The 25,547-nt window shown below is 35.8% G+C and overlaps 1 protein-coding gene across 2 annotated transcripts; it reads right to left on the bottom strand.

Annotated features, from left to right (window-relative positions):
* Window positions 1-2,643: 2,643 nt before the first annotated feature.
* On the bottom strand, window positions 2,644-23,884 carry LOC135692470 (TBC1 domain family member 22B). 2 transcript variants are annotated; one of them, XM_065210597.2, is made up of 15 exons: window positions 23,730-23,884; window positions 22,337-22,492; window positions 20,793-20,834; window positions 20,211-20,388; window positions 19,302-19,536; window positions 17,309-17,488; window positions 16,551-16,621; window positions 15,358-15,486; window positions 14,138-14,203; window positions 12,132-12,246; window positions 11,232-11,338; window positions 10,101-10,176; window positions 9,425-9,552; window positions 8,791-8,886; window positions 2,644-3,906 (listed from the first exon to the last, which is right to left on the bottom strand). In XM_065210597.2, the coding sequence occupies exons 1-15, from the start codon at window positions 23,750-23,752 to the stop codon at window positions 3,763-3,765; spliced, it is 1,746 nt and encodes a 581-aa protein (XP_065066669.2). In that variant the 5' UTR covers window positions 23,753-23,884; the 3' UTR covers window positions 2,644-3,762. The 2 variants fall into 2 exon arrangements, with proteins under 2 accessions (XP_065066669.2, XP_065066670.2); XM_065210598.2 differs by having other exon boundaries at window positions 19,329-19,536.
* Window positions 23,885-25,547: the final 1,663 nt, after the last annotated feature.

Genomic DNA, 25,547 nt, shown 5'->3' with positions numbered 1-25,547 from the left:
GAAATTGGCCTCCGTTTCACACAGGCACCGCGCAGCCATTGGGCTAGCAGGGGCTATAGCCCACCCCCCACTTTTGCAATAATAAGCAAGAAAAGTTTTTGCACGGTGTTCTCTAACGCAACTTTGGATAGTTTACACCTATGTAGTAGCAGTTCTTCTTAACTGGGAACCATTCGCTCATTTCCTAGGTTTTTTATCTTGTGTAATGATTAGATGTATTTTCTAACTTATCTTGGCGTTTTATAGTTATTGATATCTTCTCTGAAACAGACTGTTTATAAAAATTTAGTAGAAATAAGCAAGTATTTTCTAAAAGGGGCGTTTTCCATCGTTCTAGGGGGTGTGGACTCAAAAAAAATTTCGGGAACGCCCATTTCAGCTCCCCCCCTCACTCTTAGACTGGTGCGCGGTCCCTGGTTGCACAGACCACTCTCCTCCATGGTGGTGATGGCTGTCACGCAGACTAACTTTGAACGATTGTTTTATTCAGTTACAGAAATTCTTAACAGGGGCTACTGTGCCAATAAATCATTGACTGAGCTAATAACATTTAATTTGCCTATAATTATTCGGGCTACTTATCTTGCAAAGTATGTTGCATATAGTATTTCCACATTTAAGCATTTCAAAATGATTAATTTTGATAAAATTTACAAATTAGAACCTGCTTGATGTATTTCAATTTAGCCAAATAATTAATACCGTTGAAAATGAATTTGTTGATACAAAAAGGTTAAATTAGTACAATGGAAGGCAAACCTTTTACAATGGTTTCCCTTCAACATTAATATCCAGTTACTGTCGAACGATAATAGTTTTTAGAAAACCTTGCTTTCTTCGCCTTGTTGAATTTCTGGCTATTGTTTAAACAAAATTGTTTAATAACAAAATGAACTGGAACATGAAATTTCCTTGCCAATGATAGCATTTGCAGAACTTTTGTTCGTGCAATTAGCCATAATCTTTTATGGTAAACATTTCTTCCAAGATCCTTTCAAGCAAAGTCTGTTACAATTGAGTAGAAACCTTTGATATTGCCAGCATGTAAGGTTTTCCAGAATAATTACTTCAGAATAATAACTCTTCGAAATCAGTTGTTAATTAATGTAAACACCGCACAAAAATATGGTTAGAAAACACAAGATAAAATTTGTATGAATTTTCATTTGTTTTCTGATCGTATCTGGAACAGCTTAGTGATTCTTTAGATAATTTCATTAGAATTTTCAAAGTGGCTCTTTAAAGAACGCAATGAGTGTACGAGGACAAAGAAGAATGAAGCAGCAAAACTGTTTATTTACGAATTTATTCTTTTTCTTTATTGCTTCATTAACCGTAACTAGTTTTATTTGCTGCAATTTTGTCTGACATTTTCTCTGCTACATTGGTTAAATTTTGCTCAAACTTTACACCTTTATTTAGCTACCCCATGGTTTTATCTATCCAAAAGACCACCACAGTAAAGATAAGATTGGAATGTACAAAATGGCCTTATCAAAATCTTATCATTACCATATCTCCAAAGGCAATTTGGCACATGTCCAGGTAGAAAGAAGCTTTTGAGATCAAAGAATAGGATACATTTGGGTGCAAAGTAACCAATATTATAAATCTTTTTATAATATTATAAATCTTTTTATAATATGGGAACAGATCTGTAATTATAATTATCATAGATTTGTGAGGATTGTTTGCCCTGAAAGCCAACTTGAGCCAGACAAACATTTACCCTTGTAAAGGATTTAAAAACTCACTTCTTGTTTGAAACAAAATGGAGAGGCAGTAAAGCACCTGTGTAAGGCTATTTTTGAAGTTTATGGGGGGAGGGGGGGAGGAATCTTTTACAGGATTTCCAAGTCGTGGAAACTGAGCAGCATTCTGAAGTGATGCATTATGGGAAATATTCAGCCTGGGAAGTAATGCAAATAGTTGCAAGTAAACGTCCTATTTAACCCCAAAATAAAATGACAAGCCCAAGTGTTCTGTCTAGGAATCAGATGAAACACATAATGTTTTTAAATCCTAAAATATAGAGAAAGATTCATTTAACATAAAAACACTACGAGTACTATAATTTTTGTAATGTATAAGCTTGTAATGTATTTCTGCAAGTGCTGTGTTCTGAATTTTTCTGAAAAGGGGTTGGTCCTAAGATAACAACATTCTACACATTCTTTAAATTAATATTGAAACCGACTCAGAACTGAAATCGACTGAAGGAGGTGGAAAAATAGCAGCTTAATCTCTTTTTTGAGTTACGCTCAAATAAATTCAGAACTTTTATTTTTTCTATATTTTAGGAAATTCTGTAATCAGAGCCGGCGAAACCGGGGGCGGAGGGTGGGGCATGGCCCCCCTACTTTTCTGCATAGCTAAAGAAAAATTTTAGGCAAAAGCGGAAATAAATGTAGTACATGATTCTGTAAGTAACTTTGCCTAGTATTCTCTTAAATGTGTCCTTAGCTTTACCTTGGTTGCTATGTCTTTACAATAGAAGACATACATAAAGTTGAATATGGGAATTAGATTGAAGAAATCGGTCTTTGTCTAAATTTTACAACGAGTAACAGCTTGGCTTAGCAAATAGATCAAACACATTTCGCCGGCCCTGGTAATAGGCCAGTTTTCACTAAATTTCAGTCGTTAGTTCCCCGAACAGGTATGTAGAAAATGCCTACGAAAAATCAACAAAAAAAAGGTTGGAATAATATTTTCAATCCATACAGGTACAAATGGTCTGAAGCAATGTGTTCACCCTTGATGCATTACACTCTTTTTTTATAACAACCAGTAAATTTAAGTTCAGGCTGACTGTTCTTAATTTTTCTGAAAATCTGAGGCTGGATTGTTCTTAATTTGTTCTTAAATTAAGAGGGTGTAAGCAGTGCTATTGCTAGCTTTTTCGCTCTAAGGAGGTGTTCAGGCCTCATTTGCCAACAGAGTGAGTGAGACAGCCTAAATTTGCTGACAAATTTGAATATTCACCGAAAAAGCACCCACACATCGCTAAAAATCCTCGATTTCGCGAAAAAACGTTGTTCAAAATTGCATTTTGCAGAATCTCAGCCTCAGCTTGTTCTTAATTTGTTCTTAACTTTTGACCAGTTTTGAGGCTCGTGTTCTTATAAAATTGTTCTTATAAAAAAAGAATGTAATCCTTCTTTAAGCTACAAAACAGAGCTACAAACATAATCATAAAACCCGTTTCTATGAAATATCTAATCGACTATCTTTCTATATCAATCTCAAAAGAGCTCAGAATAATAGGGAATAATTCTAGAAACAAGTTGAAAATCAATCTAAATTCTATGTTAAGAAAAGATAGTGACCATTGCAGCTGACGAATTCTTTGCTAAAACCCTTGATCAATATGATCTTAATTCTACCTCAATTTCTTCAATGATTTCAACCAAAAAGTTAATAAACATTTAGTTTATAATATCATAATAGTTTTTATTATAATAGTTTACGGTTTCTGTTATTCGGATTTAGGGGAGACGCAAATTAGATATCAGTATGCAAATTTTGGATTATAGCTATACATCTAAAATCTTACCTCCCAGAGATTCATTCTATAAGGTTATATATTCGGGATAAAAAGATATCAAAAACTTTTCCAAAGCTCTTTGTTTTCCCTAGATTTATCAGTAAGTCCTAATTCTAGGCCTTTTTACCAATATGCATTCAAAACAATATCGTATACAAGAATTGATATTAATCGCAAATATGAACATGTTATAAACAAGAGTTGCCTAAAAACTGTTATCTCAGGCTGCTACTTGATTTCAAATGTTTTGGTGCGTCACCAAACACGAATTTCAGTCTGTATGCTTCAGCAACAATAACAGCAATGTCCTCTTCAGTCCAGCTTCGGGTTGGGAGGTCTTGCAGAAAACGCATGATTGTCTGAAATAGAAATGTTAGGAGTCTCAACATGTTTGCAGTAACATTAAAAGTACAAAGAATGTTACTGAAAAGGAATCAGAGAATCTTCCGAATACTGTCAAGTTGTTACTGTAAGTCGAATGACTTGAGAAGTTTTTAATTAGCCTTGGCGACATTCAACTTAAGATTAAATGAAACAAGTCAAACTTTATATAGAGAAGAAGGTGAACTTTTCTGTACACTCTATCCAGTCCTTTTTGTTTCTGCGCGAGACAGTGTTGTGTGAAATGTTTGATCGTTTCACCACCAACGTTGGATCACTCTCCAACAATGAAGAAAAACGTTGGGTGAAATGTTGGATCGTTTGACCAGGGCTTAATGCGTGGGATAAACAACCGTACACAACAGCATGAGAGGCTAGGAAGGACTTGTTTGAAGTCTGAATTTCGCAAGCGAAAGTAAAAACATAAAAGCGTCAAGAAAGCTTCTTGTTGGTAATAGACGAGGCTAGCCTCGTTATAGAACCTTGACAAATGAAAACAGTTTGTTGGGGTTTGTAGAGATGGACTCATCGTGAGCTTACGCGTTTCATTTGGAATCATTTAGATACTGGTTGAGTTGTTTGTTACTCGTGGGAACTGTGGGTGGGAAATCTGATTTGGCTTACAGGCTGCATTTACTTGCTTAATTACAGCATCGTCAAACTGCATAGTTGGAAGCCCAGCCCAAAGCATTTGTCTGCTTTACTGGTAGCTTAGAAGGAAAACTTCTGTCGTAAATTCTTCGTTATTCCAGCCAGCCTTAGAAACTCCGTCTAGACCAAAACATTTGGGTCGTGTTACAAAGACTTTGGTTTCTTAGCGACCTGTAATAACTAATCTGCTTTGAATCAACATTATTCGGTTCGCTTCTGAGAAAGAAATAAAAACATGATGGAATTGCGTGACACAAAGACAAGGAAGGTAACAAATGGCAAAAAAGGTTTCAAGCTTATCTTTCGATAAAGTATCAGAACAAACATCGTTTTGAAGGCTCAACTTCAAGAGTCATTTATAGTCTAAGTAAGGGGCTTTCTTGCTGCAGGGGCACGATAAAGAAGGCACCCCCTCTTACTTTTCCACAAGCAACAAATTCACAACAGAAGAGGGATGAACAAACAACATTGAAAGAAGTTGATTGCTCTCGTGAACCTTCAAATAAAATAAATCCTTTTTTAATCTAGTGCCCAAGATGTCGCTGGTTTTGAGCCACTAAATCTAAGTTTAATTCCATCTGCTTCGAAATTCATGGCGCGCGCCCCGTGCTTGAAAGGAAAGAAGCGGTAGAGGAAAACTGGGCCTGCCAACCAAATTGGCTTTGCACAGAAATTTGAGTGTTTACGAAAACCGGGGAAATGTTACACATTGAGTTGGAGATTAGCTGTTGTAAGGCCCTATGATTTATCATCTTTTTGAAAAACAAGAATTTCAACCGCAACAAGGAAACCACACCCATATACTGATAAGTAATTCTTTGGCAGGAACACAAGGAAATGACAACGCCACCTAGAAATGGAACGCGTAAAAAAGAAAACAATATCATTTTGTTTGCAAAATTTTCATAATTTCACAACAAAACGATCATAAAGCATCAAAACTTAATACAATTGGGGAATTAAGATACACCAGGTAACAGCTTCAAAAGCTATGAAAAAAAGAGTACAGATATTCGTACAAGGAACAACTATGTAAGACACCTATCTAAAATCCCCTTATCTAAGTTATCACTGCCTTGACAGTTTTTGAAGAATTTTATCATTTAAAAGAATAAAAATCCCCAGATATTTAAGAATATCTTTTAATGGCTGCCATAAAATATCTTTGATACGGTACGGTCAACATAAACTTATCTTCTAAAATAAAATGAAAAACCTAATAAAAAAATTTAGAAATGGAATCTTTGAATTGGATCCACTTTAACCTTAGTAGGTGTAATGCTCTAGGCCATGTGTTTCACTTTCAGGGAGCCAAAAACAAATATTTATTGCCTCTCTCCACGCCATTTAAAACCTTTTTTCCTTCACAAATGAACACACGTCAGCCCATCATATTTCCAAATATACCCTAGTGTCCCTGTTTTTAACCAACAAAAACTCCAGTGGTTACGCCAGGGATATCTGGCGTGGACTAACGATGCCCCATGGTATTTCTATTGTTTATTGGCGAATATCCGGCGTGAGCTCTGCTTGGATCACACATTTGCACTCATAAAACATAAGGAGGTTGTGTAAAACCGATATCTTATATAAAAGAAAGATATCAATAACGATGCTACAGCATGCCAATCCACCTCTAGTGCAACGCAGAAACTATCCAATTTTATTTTTTGTTTAGAAATGAAAAGATGCCCGAAATAATAAGACGAAAAAACGAGAAAAGATATGTGAAATAAAAATAATTTTTACGAAAAGATGTCCAGAAAGAAAGAATAAGACCTAAAATGTACAAAAAAATCAAAATAGATTGCCCTCTCTGTAGAAATTAAAAAATAGAAGGAAGACTTTATTCAAATAAGGGCAAACAGCTTCTTTGCAGAATCTCGGGGGAAGAGGGTGGTTCCCTTTTCCTAAATAACTGACAACGATTTGATATTGAAACCCCTACCCCTAAATACTGCAACATTCACCTTGCAAAAACAGCGTTGTGCTGGGAATCAGACTAAACTTTCACCATAATTACAGTCAAAAATCTTACGAAATACTTGGCTATGACATTTCACCTGATTGATTTTTGACATTTTAGCAACCTGACAGAGATACCAGTTACCGGCACTTTTTGCTTTCCTCCTACAAGGACTTTCTTAAGAAATAATGGTCAGAGGGACTACCATTCATGCTCTATTATCACATTTCAGAATGTTGCCTCAATAACATCAGACTCTAAAACTATTCAAAAGGCTAATCTGGCTTATCTCCAGCGCAAATCTCATATCCGAGAAAGCGGTAACTGGGTGTGGATCACACGCTTACCCAAAAACAATTTCAGCGTTTTCAGTGGGTCGTCACATCGACGCTATCAGAATCGATATCGAAAATCTGAGTCATGTTATCAGAATTTACATGGCATAAAAGGGGAAAACCAAATTTCTTTAATGATGATTCAAACAATTTTTTGGAAAGGGACAAACATACCAGTAGAGCAACTATCTAAGACCTTTTCTGAGGTGGGTGGGTCGTGAAATTGGATTTCCATGAGATTGCTTCAATCAACATATTCTTGGATTCTTTACAATCTATTACTTTTGGTTGTTAACTTTATTCATTAAAATTTGTTGTTTAAAAATTTTGTTTATAGAAGAAGCACCGCAGATAACATGGGTGTAAAAGTGCATCCATAAAAAAAATTCCCCAGTTCTAGCTATTAGCCATTTTGCCCAAAGAGTTTCTGGATATTTTATAAAATGAGCAAATTAATGTTATGAGGCAAGAACTGGTCTAGGTTGTCAATCTGTGTGGAATTTTTGGAAAACCTAAACAGATATAAGGGGTATTTGCGAGTTGTCAAACTGTCCAAGTTGCCAACAGGTGAAAAATTTCACGAAAAGCTTAACAATATAAGTGGTATTGCTGTATTTTGAGCAAACGTGAAAAATATCTGGCTTTATAATTAATGAAATAATTGAAAGTGGTTTCGTGTGATAAACATCCACATTTCCACGGCTCGGTGACTTTTTTTAGTTGGTAATGTTAGGGAAAGACTCAGGACCCTACATCACGTCCTAACAAGGGACAGGGAGGAGAGATTTGGAAGATTGGGAGGAAATATCAAGTTTGTTTCATTTGAATAAAGACAGGATGTAGGAGTCTGGGAAGTAGGGAAGAATTTCAAAGTTTACAAGATCTAGGGAGGAAGGAAGAGTGGCGGGATAGAGTTAATGAGTTTGGCAAAGAGACTTGGAATGGGTAAGCACTAAAAGAGTGTATGGCTTTAAGCAAAACAGTCTAAATGATTTAAAAAAGAACAAAGTATGCTTATTGGTGGAAGACAGAAGATCACGAGCCCAAAAAAACTAGGCCTTTCGAAAACAATAGTGAAGACATTACAATGATTCGTCATTGTAGATATCTTGGCACTAATGTAGACCAATATCTGTGTTGGGAAGAACGAGTTAAAGATACAATAAAAAGAGTCTCTGGAGCCCTTTTTTTTTTCTTAGGGAGAATTTCTCTCCGAAACCGTACAGAATCGTGACAAATGCCCCTTACAGTGTGTCTGTTGAACCCATGAGTAAGAAGGGACAACGATCACAGAATTAGTTCTCGAAATACCAAAATCACATCGAAACTAAATGAAATGTCTCTTTTCAGAGACAGCTCAAAAATGCTTCACGCACAGAGGGACAAAGACATGAAATAGTTCGGGTAAAAAAATTGACTAAATGTCACAAAAAAATAAAAAAAGCCTTAAAACAAAAGGAGCCTGAAGTCCTTGTCAATGTTACAAAAAACTGACACTGGTTTTCACTATACCAATTAGTTTTGTGTCTTGGTATTTTAGCTTTTCCTAGTATAAATAAAAAAATGACTTATTTCCAATATATCTTATTGTAAAAATTAGCATTCACTGTTTATTGTAATTAGTTACCTTACATTTTAACAGAGTAGTTTATAAAACATAAATGCCTTGGATGGGAATGAGCACAGGGAACAGAAGCTTATATCCAGATGGGGATCGAGCATGAATTAAAATAATCACGTGATTGGTTTTCAATTCCAATAGCGCGTTTGATTGGCTCATTATCCTTAATGTCATTTTTGATTGGTTCTTTGTCTTGACCAACCGACGACTGCCACCTCCTGTCAAAGTCAGACTATATAATTAAATAATAATGATGATAATTTCGTTTTAAGATAATAAGCCAGAATACCTGGAAATCAAACATGTGCGAAATTTCCTTGGAAAACCGCGTGAGCAGAGCAGCACAGACGTAGAGATGAAAGATTGCGAATCCGTCGGGCTCAGCCTAAAAACATACACAAAGGAATTAAGCCCTTGCTGGCCGATAAGGTTACGACTTAATTAAAAACTTAAGATGGATGACATACTGGGCAAAACGTGATTCTTACTGTCCAGGGAATATCTTTTAAAATGAATAGATCAAAATAAAATTTAAAATAAGTAGTGAACATGCCAGACCATAACTTGCAACTAAAGTCTAGAAGAGTTCCTAGAAAAGGTTATGTTAGTGGTCATGGATGTCAAAAACCCTCGTCCCGAAGGCATGGGTTTGACCTTAAATGTATAAGTGTAACATAAAGAAAGTTAAATAAAATTACCTGGATTAGATGTATTAAAGGGGGGATGAGCAGGGGGGGGGGTGGGGGTGGGTTTGGGTAGTTGTTAAGAAGATGGCTTGGCACAAAAACTTGATGGTGAAAATCTTTCATAGTTAAATAAGCTGTTATGCTGAATTGCATTAAACGGGGTGAGAAAATCTTATTAGTCTTATTAGAGAAAATGAATATTCTGTATTAAGCTAGAAGGAAAAGCAAATCACTCACCCAATATGTATCCCAAAGTCGAATTAGACATCGCAAAGACAACTCTCTCATAAGGAGGTTGTTCATCCATCGAAAAGCAAATTGTAAATAGTCGATATTGTATTCTCGAATGTGTTTATGCAAAGGCCCTGTTCAGGAAATAAAAAGAGAACTCGAATACTAGTCTAAAGGACAGGAGGTAGAAAGTGAAAAAATGTAATAAAGTTTAATAGGTAGATGCATTGCAAGAAATTTGCATTTACCCCCTGGAAGTGAAATTAAGAACATAAGTAAAACGCAATTACTGCTGTGGAATGCAAAATTCACTTTAGTCTGAGTAAGGAATAACGAATAGGATTGTGTAACACTTTAGTAAATTTTTAGGTTTTGGTCGATCGATGGTCGACTGCATAAATCATTTCTGCACATGAAAGAGAATTATAATGGCACTTGCACTTGCAGAATTATAATGAATTATAATACCAATAACAATGTTTGTATACTTGAAGATGGAAAGAATTAAAGGTTCAAAACATCTTTGAACGACTTGGCGTTTATTCGTATAGAAGTTCAAAGAACTGTATCTCTCCTCAGTCAACCGACCTTAGTATAACTCCAAATGCTTTAACCTAGCAGCTTTTTTATACTGGAGGTAGTCTGAAATACTTCAAACAAGGGTAATTTAAACAAAGAATACCATCAATTCGGCTGACAAGGTCACTAAGTGCATTGATTTTGTGTTGAATGCCTGGTTGTGCAAACGTGTAGTTGTCCTGCAACATGAAAATGTATCTCAGAAACAGAAAACAAGTTTTGTCAATTAAGGGGCAAAAGAGAGGCAGCCCCTACTACTATATTCATTTCAAAGGACATATGTTGTAAAAAACTAGCAAAAAAGGACAAACTCAAAGAAGGATTCAGAATTAAACCATGAGCCACTTTTGCATTTTGCACGAAAGTGAAAAAGCAATACAGAGATCTAAACCATATTAAATCTTGCTGAACCTAGAGACTATTCAAATCACCCAGGAAGGATTAAACCAATCTGAAATCAGTCACGTGCTAGGCTAGGCTTTTGTCTAAATGTGGTCATTTTAGCGCAGGTAGTCTTGTTCCCAGCCGAAGAAATTCTAGAGGCACTGTTTCGTGGCGTAGATCGTACCAACGATTGCATCTATATTCCTGCCTAAATGACTTTCGAGGTAGACCTCTTTTCCCACGAAATAAGAAACCATTGCTGGTTTTGCGCATTAAATCAATGCCACTCGCAGGAAATTACAGGATTTTCATTGCATTAGACAATGTTATTACCACTTGCATGAGGGTCAGGTGACAAGCAACTCACGAACATTTCTTGAGCTCTAAAACTGCTAGTCTACAATAACTTTCATTTCTTAAGTTAGAAAATTGACGTACTATAATTTTCACCGTAACGTATAAAATTTTAGTTTCAAGAAAGAGTGAAGAGCCAAGAATAGGACAAGGAAGGGGGTCTCTAAAAAGAAACTGAAAACAAAATATTAGTCACAAAGAGATGCCATGCTTATAACCCTAGAATTACACAATGGAGGTCCACGAAAAGAAAGCTTTGGAGTTTTGGCACTTTTAATTTCACATTGATTGATTAAAACTTTAAATCTGGTTCGTCTCGTCCTGGTCAATTATAGAAAGCTAGTATAAACATATCAGTGAATTGCACTTGTGAATCACCGAGTGAGCTTCAGCGCTCAGATCAGAGCATCGCGAAACAGCACTCAACGATGCTACGGAAGAGCTGAACCTTGGTTATTGATATGATTCTTGTAGCCGAAAATTGAAAGAAAGGTACCTGAATTCCATTCAGCAGCTTTGTTACGCACCAAAATGTGTCTGCTTCGACTGAATCCAAAATGCCCTTGGGAACTCTGTTAATATCGTAAGTCTCGACTTCTTCATCTATAGGGAAATTTGTACAGTCAGTGAATGTACAAGAACAGGCGAGCCTGTTATAGACGGGAATTGAGCTTCTCGGGAAATGCCTGTTAGAGACGGAAATTGTGCTTCTCGGGAAATGCCTGTTAGAGACGGAAATTGTGCTAGGCCAATATGATTAAATTATAAGATGGCTAGGCCCTTTTTCTGGCTGCCTCACTAGTGTTGGTACGAGGTGCCGGTTACCCCCCCCCCCCTCAATACTTTGGAAAACAATGGTCTATTTTTCTAAGACAATAGCAAATGTGATGTCATCTTATTAAAACAATAGGCTTGCCCCCCCCCCAATATTTGGCCAAGTCTCCGCCCCTGTCGAGAAGCTCTGAATACCCGAGGCTTTTTATTCGACCAAGACCAAGAACAAGGAAACAACTTTTTTGCTAAACTAAAAGAACTGTTTTGTTGCTCTTCACCGTGCTAACAACAGCATGATGACTACTGATGAAAATAAAACTTCTGCTAAGTAAGGAGATAAAAAATTCATCATTGCAAAAAAGTATGTCCAAGTCTGGGTGATTTTCTTAAAAAGGTAGGGAATGGGCTTTCTTAACGACAACACTCAACACGACAAACAAACGGATGCAGGTAGGGGAAGGGCCGCAAACACCAGATCTTATGCGATTAGTGGCCAACAAACTTGAATAATTTTACCTTATAGATACTACTTTAAACTGAACCCATCAATCCCCTTGACTCTCGAAGTTTCCAGTTAGCTAAAAAGTTTTAAGGCCACCAAAAACGGTAAACAATTACCTACCTAAGTGCTCCGATAAAAACGTGATGAAAAATGGAACAACCAAATCATTAATTCCTTGGACATAGCCACTGGCGGGATGTCGAATTGCCCATATATACAGAACACGTTCAAATATCTAAAAAAAAGAAACAAAACAGATGCAAAAACAGCTCCTTTCCATGAAAATACTTCATAAAAGATTTAAAACTTACGTCTTTCTGTCTAGCTATCTATCCTACTTATATCAAATTTTTTTTGGCTAAAACGCTGAAAATGAGGGCAAAATAATTCAGTGGGTGCTCATAGCTATCTTTTTTTGGAATTACTCGGTTGAAATTTTATCGTATGAATTCCTAATTTTGATTAGCAATCCCCCTTTTCTATCATGCTTATGCAAGGATCAAGGTTAGCATCTGCAGTGCGTCTGGTGACTTCACATATTGAAAATTTTACATATTTCTACACTAGTTGAGTGGGTGTATTGGCAACGCACATCAAAGCCACAAAATGGCGGAGACCTGCACGATCTGATCTACCGTCCTATATGGCAGATGTCTATTCCTTAGAGGTTGCCTTCACAGCACTCTGACCGCAGATAATTTTTTGTGCTGTAGTTGAATTCAAAACAATTTATACTGCTATCCTTCTGCAGCAAAGACAGCTAATACACATTAAATGTTGATCTTACTAAAGGAAACCCCCTTATTCAAGAAATCAGCTGATCTTTATTCCATTTATTTTTATTCTATAACACAATATTTACTTTGAAGAAGTCCTATGATATTTTCCTATGAATAAATATGAACATTGTGGCGGTATTTACTGAACATTGATGTTTACTTCAAAGAAAACCATACCGGACACGGTTCTGTATGAATTACAAGAAATTAGCATATGCTATCCGCAGGGCCAGAGAGAGACAAGAATACTCTAGTTAAAGATATAAGGAAGTTAAGTCCTACACAAATCTGATCAATGCAGTTCCTGCGGAAACTAGAGAAATTCGACAAAACTAGACTAAAAATAACTGTTCTATTCCACACATCACGGCGTCTAAAGCAATCCTTGCTCAGCATTGCCCGCTCTGCCCTAGCCGGTTAAAGGCAATCGACAGAAACTAAATCGGCCAATCAATAAACGTCTGAGTGGCTTCACGATTATTGATTGGCCAATTGTTGATTGACAATCTAATCAACACTATCTGTCGATTCATTTTTTAAAACTAATTTATGACATCAATATCTTTTGAAAAATTTCAAGCACAGATGGTTGTGCAGAAGAGAAGTTCAAAATCGCAAATAAATTTGATTCAATTTGAGAATTACACGTTATAAGAATAAAAATATCTTCTAACCGCTAAAAAGTAAATTCAGCTTTGCAAGGCAAGGGTCACCTTTAAACAGTTGAAAAAGCCAAGTGATCAATGACATTTGAGAACTTCCGTTTGAAACAAGGCTAAGATATTCCTTACCAAAAGGGAGAGCTTTTCAATCGCTGCAGAGGTTGAGTTACTGATTAGCCAAGAAAATCAGTCAGAGGGCTAATCTGATTTTTTGGCCGATTCAAATCCACATTAGGATGTAAACTATTTTCCCTTTGCTCATCAATCAGAAATTCATATTCAAGCCAGTGCATGAAAAATAGCTTTTCAGAAAACGAACAAAGTTTACTCCTCCTGCTAAAGTTTTTATCAAAAACTACATTCGACACACCAAAACAAACTTAATCTAGACACTAGATAAAAAGATGCACCATGTCTTAGTGTGGCCAAGAATTTACGTTCTCCTGGCGAATCTTTAAACCATGATGAAAACATTTAAAGCTCAGCATTTCCCATGTACCTACCTCTTTAGCACATAACTTACTGACCATAATTATGTTTGGTTACGTAATTCTGTACAAACACAGAGTATTTTGGATTCAATGCTTGCTACTGTTTGCTATATATACATAAGTCAAAAAGAATTTATCTGCTCTACAAAAACCTTCCTCATAAGACATTGCACAAAATACCTAGCGGGACATACCTCTTGTACAACCCGTTGCTGAAATATTGGTATTAACGGATTGGTCCGTGGGATGTCGATACTGATCTACAAATCAAGAGTGCTAAATTTAGAAGAGTGATCTAGAAATCAATAGTGAAAGATGAAAACTTGACTAAAAGTAATGCTACGTCTAGCACTATGAATATGCGAAAAACTGATCGTGTGAATTGACGTGTATTGATGTGGAAAGCATTCAAATCAAACAGTACAAACAACAAACAAAATATCATACAATAATTCGAATGACAGATTCGACTTGATAATGATTTATGACCATAGTTGTGATTATTACCAACTCTATATAAAAGAAAATTGTCGACTTTGGTTATTCGTTGCCTCGACAAGGAAAACATAATAGAAAATCATATCCACAAAAGATAACAGAAAAAAAGAAAAACAAAATTACAAAGATTGTCAATAATGAGTTTTGGGGATCAGATCACTATTGTTGCACGAAAAAGCAGAAAATGTTGCTTGATTGAGTCAATCGTACCAACATATTAAGAAAAGGCAATATTAAAGTTACAAATATCGTTTTGCAACACTTATTCTGCAGGCCTTCTAAAGAAAAAAATTCAAAACAGCTCTGGCAAAATACTGGCAAAACAGATGTAAACTGCTCGCTTTATGAAAGAAAAAACTGTTGATAATGGGGCTTGACATTTTACATTTATGATAACATAACAACAGATCAATATTATGAAAAAAAAACATGGTTGATAAATTACTTGCATTTTGCTGCATTAAAACTGTTGTATTCATCTGGCATAGCTAAAACAGCGTCACAACTCATTCCTTAGTGCTAAAAATGCTAAAAGTAGCCAGTTGCTTTTTGCCTTTTTTAAGATAACATTAGAATCTTGCTATTACCTCTTTTTGCAAAAATGTTAAATTATATGAATAAAAACAGAGAGAGTTTTGGTTACTCGAAATGTGCAAACAATGTTTGACCGTTAAGACAAGAAAGCAGACTTTGGATGAATTATGGAGTTCGGGTTACCAAGAGTTAAGATTATCAAAAACTTTTCAAATAAATATTATTATAAAGAGGGAAAGTATCGTTCGAAAAAAGAAAAATCCTCTGTCGAACTACTAGATTTTGTCTGAATACGAAATATAAAAGTACGTGCGCAGAAATTCTTAGGAGGAAGGAGGAGGGGAAAGGGATAACAAGTTTTAAGATTACGGGGGCTGCTTACCTGTCTATATGTCTCTTGATTTAGTTCATCAAATCGTGTAGGGTAATATTGTGCGACAAAATTTGAGTATTCTTGTCGTTTTCGCTCTAATGTCGATTGCCTGCGATCGATGCTTGGAGGAAGGTAGCCCTGTCGTAAAAAAATAATATTGACAATTGATCAATAACGTCATAAAAAGGAACTTTTTGCGAAATTGCTAGGAGCTGGGCAGGCCATACCTCGTACTTTACCATGAAATGGGATCATTTGCTATACTTCAGCAAAAACAGGAACATTGTGTGTGTTTACTGGTAGCAAAATTGGGCAAAACAGCTTTAAGAATGGAAGGGGAATAAATCCACTCCTCGTGCCAATATGCCGGGCTTCACTACGTCCAGATGACCTCAGGTATTCATGCAAATCTGCCACGAACTATGATTTCTTATTTATTATTCCAAACAAATGTCGGTTGCACCCATTTCACAACATTGCAAAATATGGGGGTAATGAGGAAAGCCTTAATTTCTTCAAGTTTTACCATCTATGTATAAAGGTACACACGGCGGGGTTGATGGTATCTTTAAGAAAGAAAAGCAAAATATATCACTTAAAATGTATGATGCTAAGGAAAGTAGCAAGTTGTCCCAAATAGAAAAAAAATCATTAGAACATTTAAAAAAACAAACAAAGATAAGAAAACTCCAGGGGTGTAACATAAATGCAAAGTTGCAAAGTTGCAAAAAAATTAAAAAGGATTTGCGAGAAACCTTGCGCGCACTTGAAAAGAAGCGTGCACAGATGTATTAATAATAATAATATATCTCGCCAAATCTCCGTTTCGGAGCAGTTACTATACCACAAACACAGAATTGCCAGAAAAGATGTCATGTGCAGTATAGTACCACAGGCTAATTTTCACTTAGGTTGGAAAAAGTTCAACTAATCTCTCGAATAGAAATCAGGCCTTTTGCTTTGCTTTTTAGAATTTGTTCCATTCCTGGAAGGTGTCTTTTGAATTTTTCGCATGGCCATTAAAGTTCTAAGTTTTCTTCATGTAATTTGTATTAAGAAGCAGCTGTAAACTGCTGACCAGCAATCTTAGCAAAGGTCACGGAGCATTGGGATAATCGTGCAGATTTGTCTCCAGAACTTTGCTCATGGCACTGGCAGCATTTGCAAAGATGCTTTGAATTCATTATAACCAAAATACTCACAGAAAGCAACCGCCAAGTGCTCGGCCTAACTGAATTTGGGATTCCATTCCAACTGAGTTTCTGGAGTTGATCTGATGCAAAAAGAATTTAATTAAAAAATAAACAGTTCAATTATGTTTAAATTGAGGATACGATACATTGCAGAGATACATTGCGACGAAAAAGTTCATATAATACAATTTGACAAGTTAAATATAACACAGAAAATACAATGTACTACAATAGAATGCAATACAATATTTTAGAATACAATAGTATACAAAAAATTAGAGTGCAATACAATACAATACAATACAATACAATACAATACAATACAATACAATACAATACAATAGAATGCAATATAGTATTATACAACATAACATCATAAAATACAATGAAACTCCTTTTTATTCAAGCTACAGCTTAACTAATAACTGCAAGAGCACGGTCAGCCTTAAATGAGAAAAGTCGAAGAAAGTGGAAGCTTTGGTTTTTCAAGGTTAAGCCTTTCTTGATCGGGTGTGGCAGGAAGTGTGACGAAGAAAAAATAACTTTATTTATGTTTTCTGCTTCATCATCAAAATCAAAGTCCTCAAACTAACTACGTGCTGAAATATATATCGTAAAGATAAGTGCGTCATAAATTACGTGATAACGAGGTTAATACTGGGAAGGAGGATATTCCTATTACACGGAGGGGGGGGGGGATTTTAACACTTGACCATGCAATAAAGCCAAAAATGACATTGAACGATGACTAGAATCGTATAACCTACCCATATCGGTTGTCGGACCCGCAAGAAGCTTCCCAAATCTTTCAAGACGAGCACTCTCTTGATCTTGAAGTTCAGCCTTCACTTGCCTTATTGGCGAATGTGGTGTGGGTGGTTGCATTATTTCTGCTGGTTCTGGCGAGGCGGAGGGGGGTGGGGAGAATCTGTTTTTCGTTGCTTTGGCTGGAATGCAAACAAAACGTCAACTAGTAAAAATTCAAAATGGTAAACTGAGGAAAACCAAGATCGATTTTCAAAGACTCCCAAAAAATTAAGACACAAACCACAAAAAAGATCAAAATAACTTTTTTTATTCCGATAGACTTGTTTATCAAATTACATACATGTGACACTCAACGATATAGGGGATTCTGGCAGGGTTTATAGGATTGGGCAGTTTGGTCTCCCTACTGACGATTTCAAATTCAAAAGGATGAAAATACGAGTCTATATACAGAGATTTGCAACTAGTAGATCATCAAACAGCTAAAAATGACTAGGAAAAATTTTTCTTCATTTTCTAGTGATTTGCTGCATAATGTTCAAATCCTTTTCAAAGCAGAGATTATAATAGATTTTGGAACTATGATAGTCTTATTCCCAATCATTAAAAAGATTGAAGGATTGTTCTAGAAAGTCAGACAAGATTTGGGGATTATTCTTTGTCTGTTGGACAAGTTCATTATCAGTCCTTTTTAAAGTATGAATGTTTATTTTGTAATAGGTGTACTGTTGACAACAACTCTATAAAAATTGGATGTTATACACTAACAAACACAAAAACATGAAAAACATTTATGAAAAATATGATAATATTGACATAACAAAAATATCTTATATATATTTGGTAAAAGGTAATCAGTCCATGTTTTAAAATGAAATCAAGCATAGCTGTAGAATTGTTATATTTCCTAGTAATTTTCTATCTGGAGGTTTGGGTAAGAGCTGGGGAGGCCTGTTTGGCCAAATAGAGTTTAAAAGACTACATGCAGAATCAGATTTAACAAAATTTAACAAAGGCGTTAATATTTGTCTTTCCATTTTGAAAAAAATACTGAAAGGGACTCAAAGTTGACACTTAAAAATAGAAGATTGGCCAATAACATTGGATACTTTATGCCAAAACCAAAAACATCTGAGTGCTACTGAACGCTACAGGAATCCATGTCCTTCTTGCTTGAGCTTTCGTAAAAGAACAACATATTGTTCTCTGCATAGAAATGAATGACTGTCGTAGACACATTCATGAATAGACAGAAATTCTATAAGGTTGGTTGCTATTAGCTATGGTCAAGAATTACGCAGACTTTTTTAGAAATTTAGCAATATCAAGACAAGGTTAGTCTGCTCTATAAACTATCAAACATAGGCCAATTTTTCTCTTCATGATTTGAAATGTTAATAATACTAGATGAAATCCAATCTAAATTTTGAGGTAGAGGTGAGGTAATGTCGGGGTTAGAGGAAAGTCTCAATTAGGCGAAGGGCAATAGAAGGTATGGCAGTATAAAATACAAAGTGGCTGTTGCAGGAAAATATATCAAACAATCAAAAGCAGGAAGTAAAGTTTGTTGCTTGTAGGCATTAACATAACACTTGACTTCCTCGACAACCTTAGCACAACATAACTGGGTCAAACTTAAAAGAAGGGTATCTTCTTTCTTCAGGGTTAGTTTAAGAGTTTGGGTAAGGACCAAGGCTAGAGTGAACGTTAAGGGTTTTTTGACAAGTAGCAACACAAAATAAGAATCTGAATTATGAAAAGCCAAAAAATAATTTAGACCCTTTTCGAATACAAAAGGAATACAACTTTCTATTACTAGAAGGTAAATATTGTTAGTTACCTAGAAGAAAACATGCAGAACAATTTTGTAAAGCAATGGTGAAGGAGCATATCTGTGGAAACAACCTCCTTGTGAGAAGAAAGTCAATAACTGTTAGTAATTAGTGAAAGAAATAAAAATAAATGATTAGTAATTAGTAAAAAGAAACATACCAACACCAAAGCAATTAACATTCTCACCAATTGTCTCAGATAATTTTGAAACAATCGCTTGTTTGACTTTGATGGAATTCTTCAGGGCCTTATTTTCATTTCTGGCAGATGCCTTGGGTTGTCTGCTCTTGGTTGTGGCGCTATCAACACTTCCACGGTCTCCAGACTCGTCTTTGAATCGGTGAGATGGGGAGTCTATCTTCCTTGTGCTGCTTGACCTTGCCGGTGATGACTCCTTACATAAAAAGTACTTCAATAAACTTCTATGTTTAAAATAATTTTGGAAGGGCGCATAAATTTGGGGGAGAAATTCGTGAAGCATTTGAGATTGCAGAAAGAGCTACAGGGTAGGGGAAAATTCTCTAAGAAAAGAGTAAACATTAACAAAATGAAGAAACTTTGTGAAGGTAGAGAGAGCAAAAAGCCCCCCTGTGCCTCCATGCCCTGTCATCTGTGGTTGGGTACAGTGAGTATAAAGAACAACCCTAGTCATAGCCAGAGCCATAATTCAAATTGCTTTTTACACCATATTGCAAAGAGCTAAGTTACACTTCAAAAATATGTTGTTATGCATTACTGCAATTTATTTCTTGTTATAAATTAGATATATGCTTTACATTTCTGCTCTCTTATGTTACCTTCCGCATACACTAAATATTTTTCAAATACCATATATTTATGTAATATGTTTTTCAATCAAATACCTCTAGTGTATACCATTGGTCTTTATGGTAAAGCTACTGATAAATAAATGTTACTAGCCATTAAACTAACAGGAAATGAACCAATTGAGTTGCAAAGCAACTTAACTTAATTGAAAATAAATCACATTGTTTCTTTCTAGATCCACTTAGATGAATTCTGGGCCTAAAGAGGTTTCAGAAACATGAAATTCAAGTGTTCACAAACCTGGGGTTTTGCCACTGGTGCTTCATAAGATTCGTGACTAGGAGACTGGCTCAGTTTTATAATTTCATCTTCATCGTCCTCCCAAGCATCAACTGTTGATCCCTCAAATTCTTGATATGATAGTTGCTTCTTGTTTCTTGCTTTGGCATTCTTGCTTATGCTTTCAAGAAGAGCACCACTAGGAGCAGAAGCAGAAGGAGTTTATAACAAAAAACAATAACAATATTTGCACTGCGAATAGATACAGATGAGAATAAATTCAATGTTGAATCTTAATAAGAGAAGCTAAAGAGCATCTATCAAAAAACAATAATTTAACCAAACTTCTATTGAAGCTTTTCAGATGATTAACTTGGGCCAGCAGGGATATGAGCAAACAAACTTCAGAACAAAAATTTCATACTTTGTCTGTATGCAACCAACAATCAGACAAGCCACTTAAAATGGGTTTTTGATGAAAAAGATAATAATCACTGGCTAGAATTGATCTTTTAGAGCAAAAGTAGCACATAGCTTGAATTAAAAAAAAATAGTGAAAATTATCAAAAATACCTAAATTGTAAAGAAATAATTGCCACTTACTCAGTAATGTGCAGTGGTGGGTGCTGTGCTCCATAAACAGCTCTGAACAAAATGATTGTATGTTTACATATACATAAGCAAATGTTTAGATATACAAAAGAGGAGATGGCTGTGAAATATTGCTTAATCAAAGTTTGTGTGAAATGACATGAATTAACTTTTATTGTTTACTCCTCTGTAAGGGGATTGCAAAAGAAACAATGAAAGTTTTTGATCATGGCCAACCCTATCTTCTTCCATCTAGCATTTTTAATATTTTAATGCTCTGATTTTCGGCCATATTGTATCTCTTTAGACTCTGAAAAGCCTACTAGGTCAAAGCTTTGTCAATTGGATGATCAACTGTGATAACTGCAAAACATCTTCTGTCTATCTGGGAATTCATCTGTCAAACAATGTGGGAAGTTCCCAGATGACAGGCGTAAGCATTATGGCAAAGTTTTCCAATCAAATTAAAAACTTGAATATAGTTTGGAAAAGCAAAGCATATCACATCAGGAGGGTAGGTAGAGGCAGGAGGGGCCTGGCCTCCAACACCCGAGAAGGCCTCCAAACAATAGTGTTTACAGATCGAGGAACAACTATTTATAGTTTGAGTTTGAGAATGAGCACATGTTTCCTCAAACCATTTTTCCCATGACTGAGTTAGTTTGTACATTTTTGTACATTACCTTTGTATGTTATATTTACTATAGTAGAAAAGAATCCCCCCTCCCCCAATGTCAAAAATCCTAACTACTACCATGTATCACCCTAAAGTACTTTTCTATACTGTAAATCCTCGAATTGGCACCCTTTCGAAAAAGCCTCCTCCTTGAATAAGCCCCCACCCTAGAATTACAAATTGCCAAAAATAAATAAGCCCCCAGGGGGCTAATTTGAGGATTTACAGTAAGATTCCTTAGTGTGTTGGTGTAATGATCAAATAGATAAGTGAAAATCCAGATATAGATCAGAAATAATGAGGCAGAGTATTTGTATTTTGTCTTGCCTTGTTGTTTGTGCTTACTATGTCTCTAATTGGGGCAGTGGTTTTGTTTCTTGAGTGGCACATTTGAAATATGCTTTGTGTGCAAATTAGGGGTTCAAATTAAGGGTTAAAAGTTTATAGCATACAGTACCTTTTAGCGAGGTATTTCAGAGAGAGGCCTCTTTGGCATGCCTTGCAGCAGAAGCAGGAAATATTTTTTGAGTATTCCTTGCAGTTGGTCATAAGTCATTAGTAGCTATATGATGATATTTGAATCTGCATGTTTGTGTTCATAAAATTAATTTACTCTTAATTTTTTAAGCTAATTGATATCAATCACGTCCAGGCAAGCCTTGTCCTTTCTTTGCTGGGGTACTAAATTAAGGAAGTCCCACCGAAATTCACTATTCCTTGTATGAAATTGGAAAAAAACAAAAAATGTTATTAAATCTTGGTAGTGCTCGCTCTCATCATATGTATTTTTCAAAGCAAAATGAGAAGTAAAAAGCAAAACAGTTGAAAATCATTTGAATAGAATGATTTGATTCAGTAAATGATAAGACAACAAACTAACCTCCCTGGCACCTTACTTGCCCCAGTGCCTTTCTTCCAAAATGCTACTTTAGTTGTTTGGGGTTGTGTTGTGCCTTTCCTCTGTTCTTCAGATACTGTTGGTTTCAATTGGTTGGTATGTTCTAATGAAGTAAACCTGGCTCCAACAGTCAAAACCCTTAAAATAAATTAACTAAAATAAATAAGAGCAAAAAGATAACCCTACATTTAACATATATATCATTTAAAATATCTTCCCTTTAGAGCAACAGGTTCTTAAAAAAATATTTTGCAGGCTTTGCTAGAAAAAAGGTATCCTGTATCAGTATTTTACAGTATAATGCATGTGACTGAAAATTCTGGTAGAAAATCAAAGAAAATAACTTTCTGAGGGTGGCATTTCTGTATCAGAGAATATACCCTGAGTTCTCTTTTTTGATTAGTAATCTACCTTACATTTCATTTTACTCTTATCTCCCTTGAAATGTTTTAAGTTAACCATATCCATGAGATAAATTAAGATGTGAACTCCAGATACATGGATACACATATCTATTCTATGGGAAAGAAATCCTCTTGGATAATAGAGAAGAAACTTGACTTTAAATGGACAAGTACATTTTCTTGTGTAAATTCCATTATTGAGGTTCAGGGTTATGTATAATCTGGTGTACTGAATTTTTGCTTCAATATACTGGTTTACTGGTGTACTGAAGTTTGGTTTCACCACAACTGAAGGTTGAAATGAGCAGCATCTAGTCTTTAAGAACAGCTAATGTGGAAGCAAGTTGAGATGGCAGCTCAGGAGACCTCAGCCCATAACAATGTCCTAAAATGACTTAAAATCCTAAGGAGCTTTTCAATGCTTTCCTTGGATACTGAAAAATTTTGTCCACAACCTCCCCCCATTTAACCACAACAATAAAAATTTGCTTTGATATCTCTCAAGACTAAGCAGCATTGTTAAAACTATGGAAAACAAAAAGTCTTCATAAAAACAACAAAGGAAAAAGCAATTGAAAGGACGGGAACAGCATAGGCTTTTGTGGATAACTCAGGTATTTTTCCTGCAAAATTTAAGAAGGGATATAAAGAAAAAAGGAATAAGGATCACTGGCCATGTCTTGTTAGCTTTGAGTAAAGGCAGGCATGTAACCTACTAGAGAAAAATTTAAATGTCTTTGTCAAAAACATTCAAACTATTTCCTTCCATCAGAAAACACAAATTGTCCCAACTGTCCAAAAATTTCGCTGAAAATTACTAAGATGTTGATATTTTGATGTCGTATGACTAAAACCAGTTATCGCCTTTTGATTCGTCAAGAATGTTTTTGTTCGTGTGTTTACTTCACACTTCCGATTTTAATAAGAATCATTCTGCTTTTAATGTTTACGATAAGCTACCAATACATTACCGTTCTTTTGCTGTTTCACTCATATTTTTTTTTGTAATTACATCACAATTGCTCTTGATACAACATCTCAACGTGAAATTCTTTCATACTTCGTAACAATCACAAATACCAGTCGCCATTATTCAGACATTTTCCTATTTGAGTTTGAGGAGCACGCGCAGTGGCATCAAGTTACTCCTAAGCCTCATATTCACTTTAAGGGCCAGCCAGCCTGGCAAAGAGGGCGAAAATATGTGGGGCAGGATGGCCACTCTGTAAAAAGCTTAATTTTTTAATTTAGAAGCTCTGAGGAAGCCATGCATAGCGAGGCGAAATAACTGTTAAATTTAATTTTACTGTTTTTGTCGTTGTTATTTATTCTCGGTGCATTGCGGTGCTCTTTGTTTTCATGCAAGGTAAAAAAGGCGAGGGGCCTAGCCAGCGGGGTGTATAGGGGATGTGGGATGTGACAGCCCCAAATTCTTCAGTAGTTAGTCACTGAATTTTCAGTTGTTCCACAAAGCCCTTAGATTGTCGGTAAAATCGTCTATCGGTAGGTGAAATAGAGGGGTAAATAGAGGTCTGGTTTTTTTCGCTGCAAAGTAGTGACAAACCATTTTTGGAACTTTTGAACTATGTCCATATAACCAGAATGATCAATATGAAGTGTATCTCTACATTGGTAAAATTACATGGATTTGTTACACATGAATACCTAAGCTCTGGCAAATGAGCAAAGACTCTTTCATAATCAAATCACTGTTATTTTTGGTTCCAAACCTTGGTTCTAACACTTATGAACCAGTTACTTTAGCAATACCTAGATCTTTCACTCTCCACATCTCAGGGAATTCGTTATAGGCTTAACTGATATTGGACCTGTTCTTTCTGTTAATGTGGTCAAACCATACCAATTAGATAAAGATGAAATAAAACTAGAATTAGAATAACGATTTCAATGTCAAAAAAAATAGTTGAATAAATCACCACCTTACCACTGGACCACAGAAAAAGAAAAATTCTGTTCTATTAAACTTTTTCCTTTTCTGTGACTTGACTAGCAAGAATCACACGTAACCAGTACGTGACGGCATCGAAGGGTAGCATAGGAAGGGGGTGTGAATACCCAATGTTATCTTCGAATTCATTTCATTCAACTGAAAATAGCAACATTTACTTAGAAGCTAATTTAATTTTTTTGTAAGAGTGGGTCGTCAGTTTAGCAGTTTGCGAATAAACATGTGCATGACAAACAGGTAAATAAATCAATTAAGACAAAACGGATATGGTACAAGGAGTACGAAACATGTCGTCAAACTTAATGAAAGATTGCTAATGCTTTCAACTCTAGATAAATCATAAGCTACTCTTTATCAAATAGAATGAAAATCGCCACTACAGCACAGCCACTCTAAAGACCTCATGGGAGGGTAGGGTAGGGATTCTTATCCGCAAACAAGTTATTGACGTGTGACCTCAAAATTTAAGTACTGACACAATTTCACGTGCAAGAACAACTTGAAGTCACTATCAAGCTTGCATACACAACTCGATTGTAACCTTCTCGAAAATTATACTTTTTTCTTTCTCCTAAATAGATTCAGTTTCAAAAACATGACCAGCATTACTCTTTTTAAGTTGACAAAAGTGCATTGGGTAGGGGCAGGTAGTATTTTCTGAGATTTGGCTAAGGCAAATAGATCTGGTACAAAGCACAGAAATGAGACAAAGGAGACTCATCTCGTAAGTAGCTTGTGCCACAACCAGGGCCGTCGCTACGGGGGATGTGGGGGGGGGTGTGACACCCCCCAGGCCCTAACCTTGTCGGCAAATCTTCGA

Source organism: Rhopilema esculentum, chromosome 3 (genome assembly GCF_057945365.1).
Source record: "Rhopilema esculentum isolate cy_ngs chromosome 3, ASM5794536v1, whole genome shotgun sequence".
In the NCBI taxonomy this organism is placed as follows: Eukaryota; Metazoa; Cnidaria; class Scyphozoa; order Rhizostomeae; family Rhizostomatidae; genus Rhopilema; species Rhopilema esculentum.
This window is presented reverse-complemented; position numbering and strand designations above follow the sequence as displayed.

Excerpts from the sequence above, each read along its gene's own strand:
- LOC135692470 (XM_065210597.2), bottom strand. The coding sequence starts at position 23,752 with ATGAGTGAAACAGCAAAAGAACG. Across the intron at positions 22,493-23,729 it reads AGTGAAACAGCAAAAGAACG|GGTTTTGACTGTTGGAGCCA; the intron begins GTAATGTATTGG and ends ATTTATTTTAAG. Across the intron at positions 9,553-10,100 it reads CCTTGTCAGCCGAATTGATG|GGCCTTTGCATAAACACATT; the intron begins GTATTCTTTGTT and ends TTTCCTGAACAG.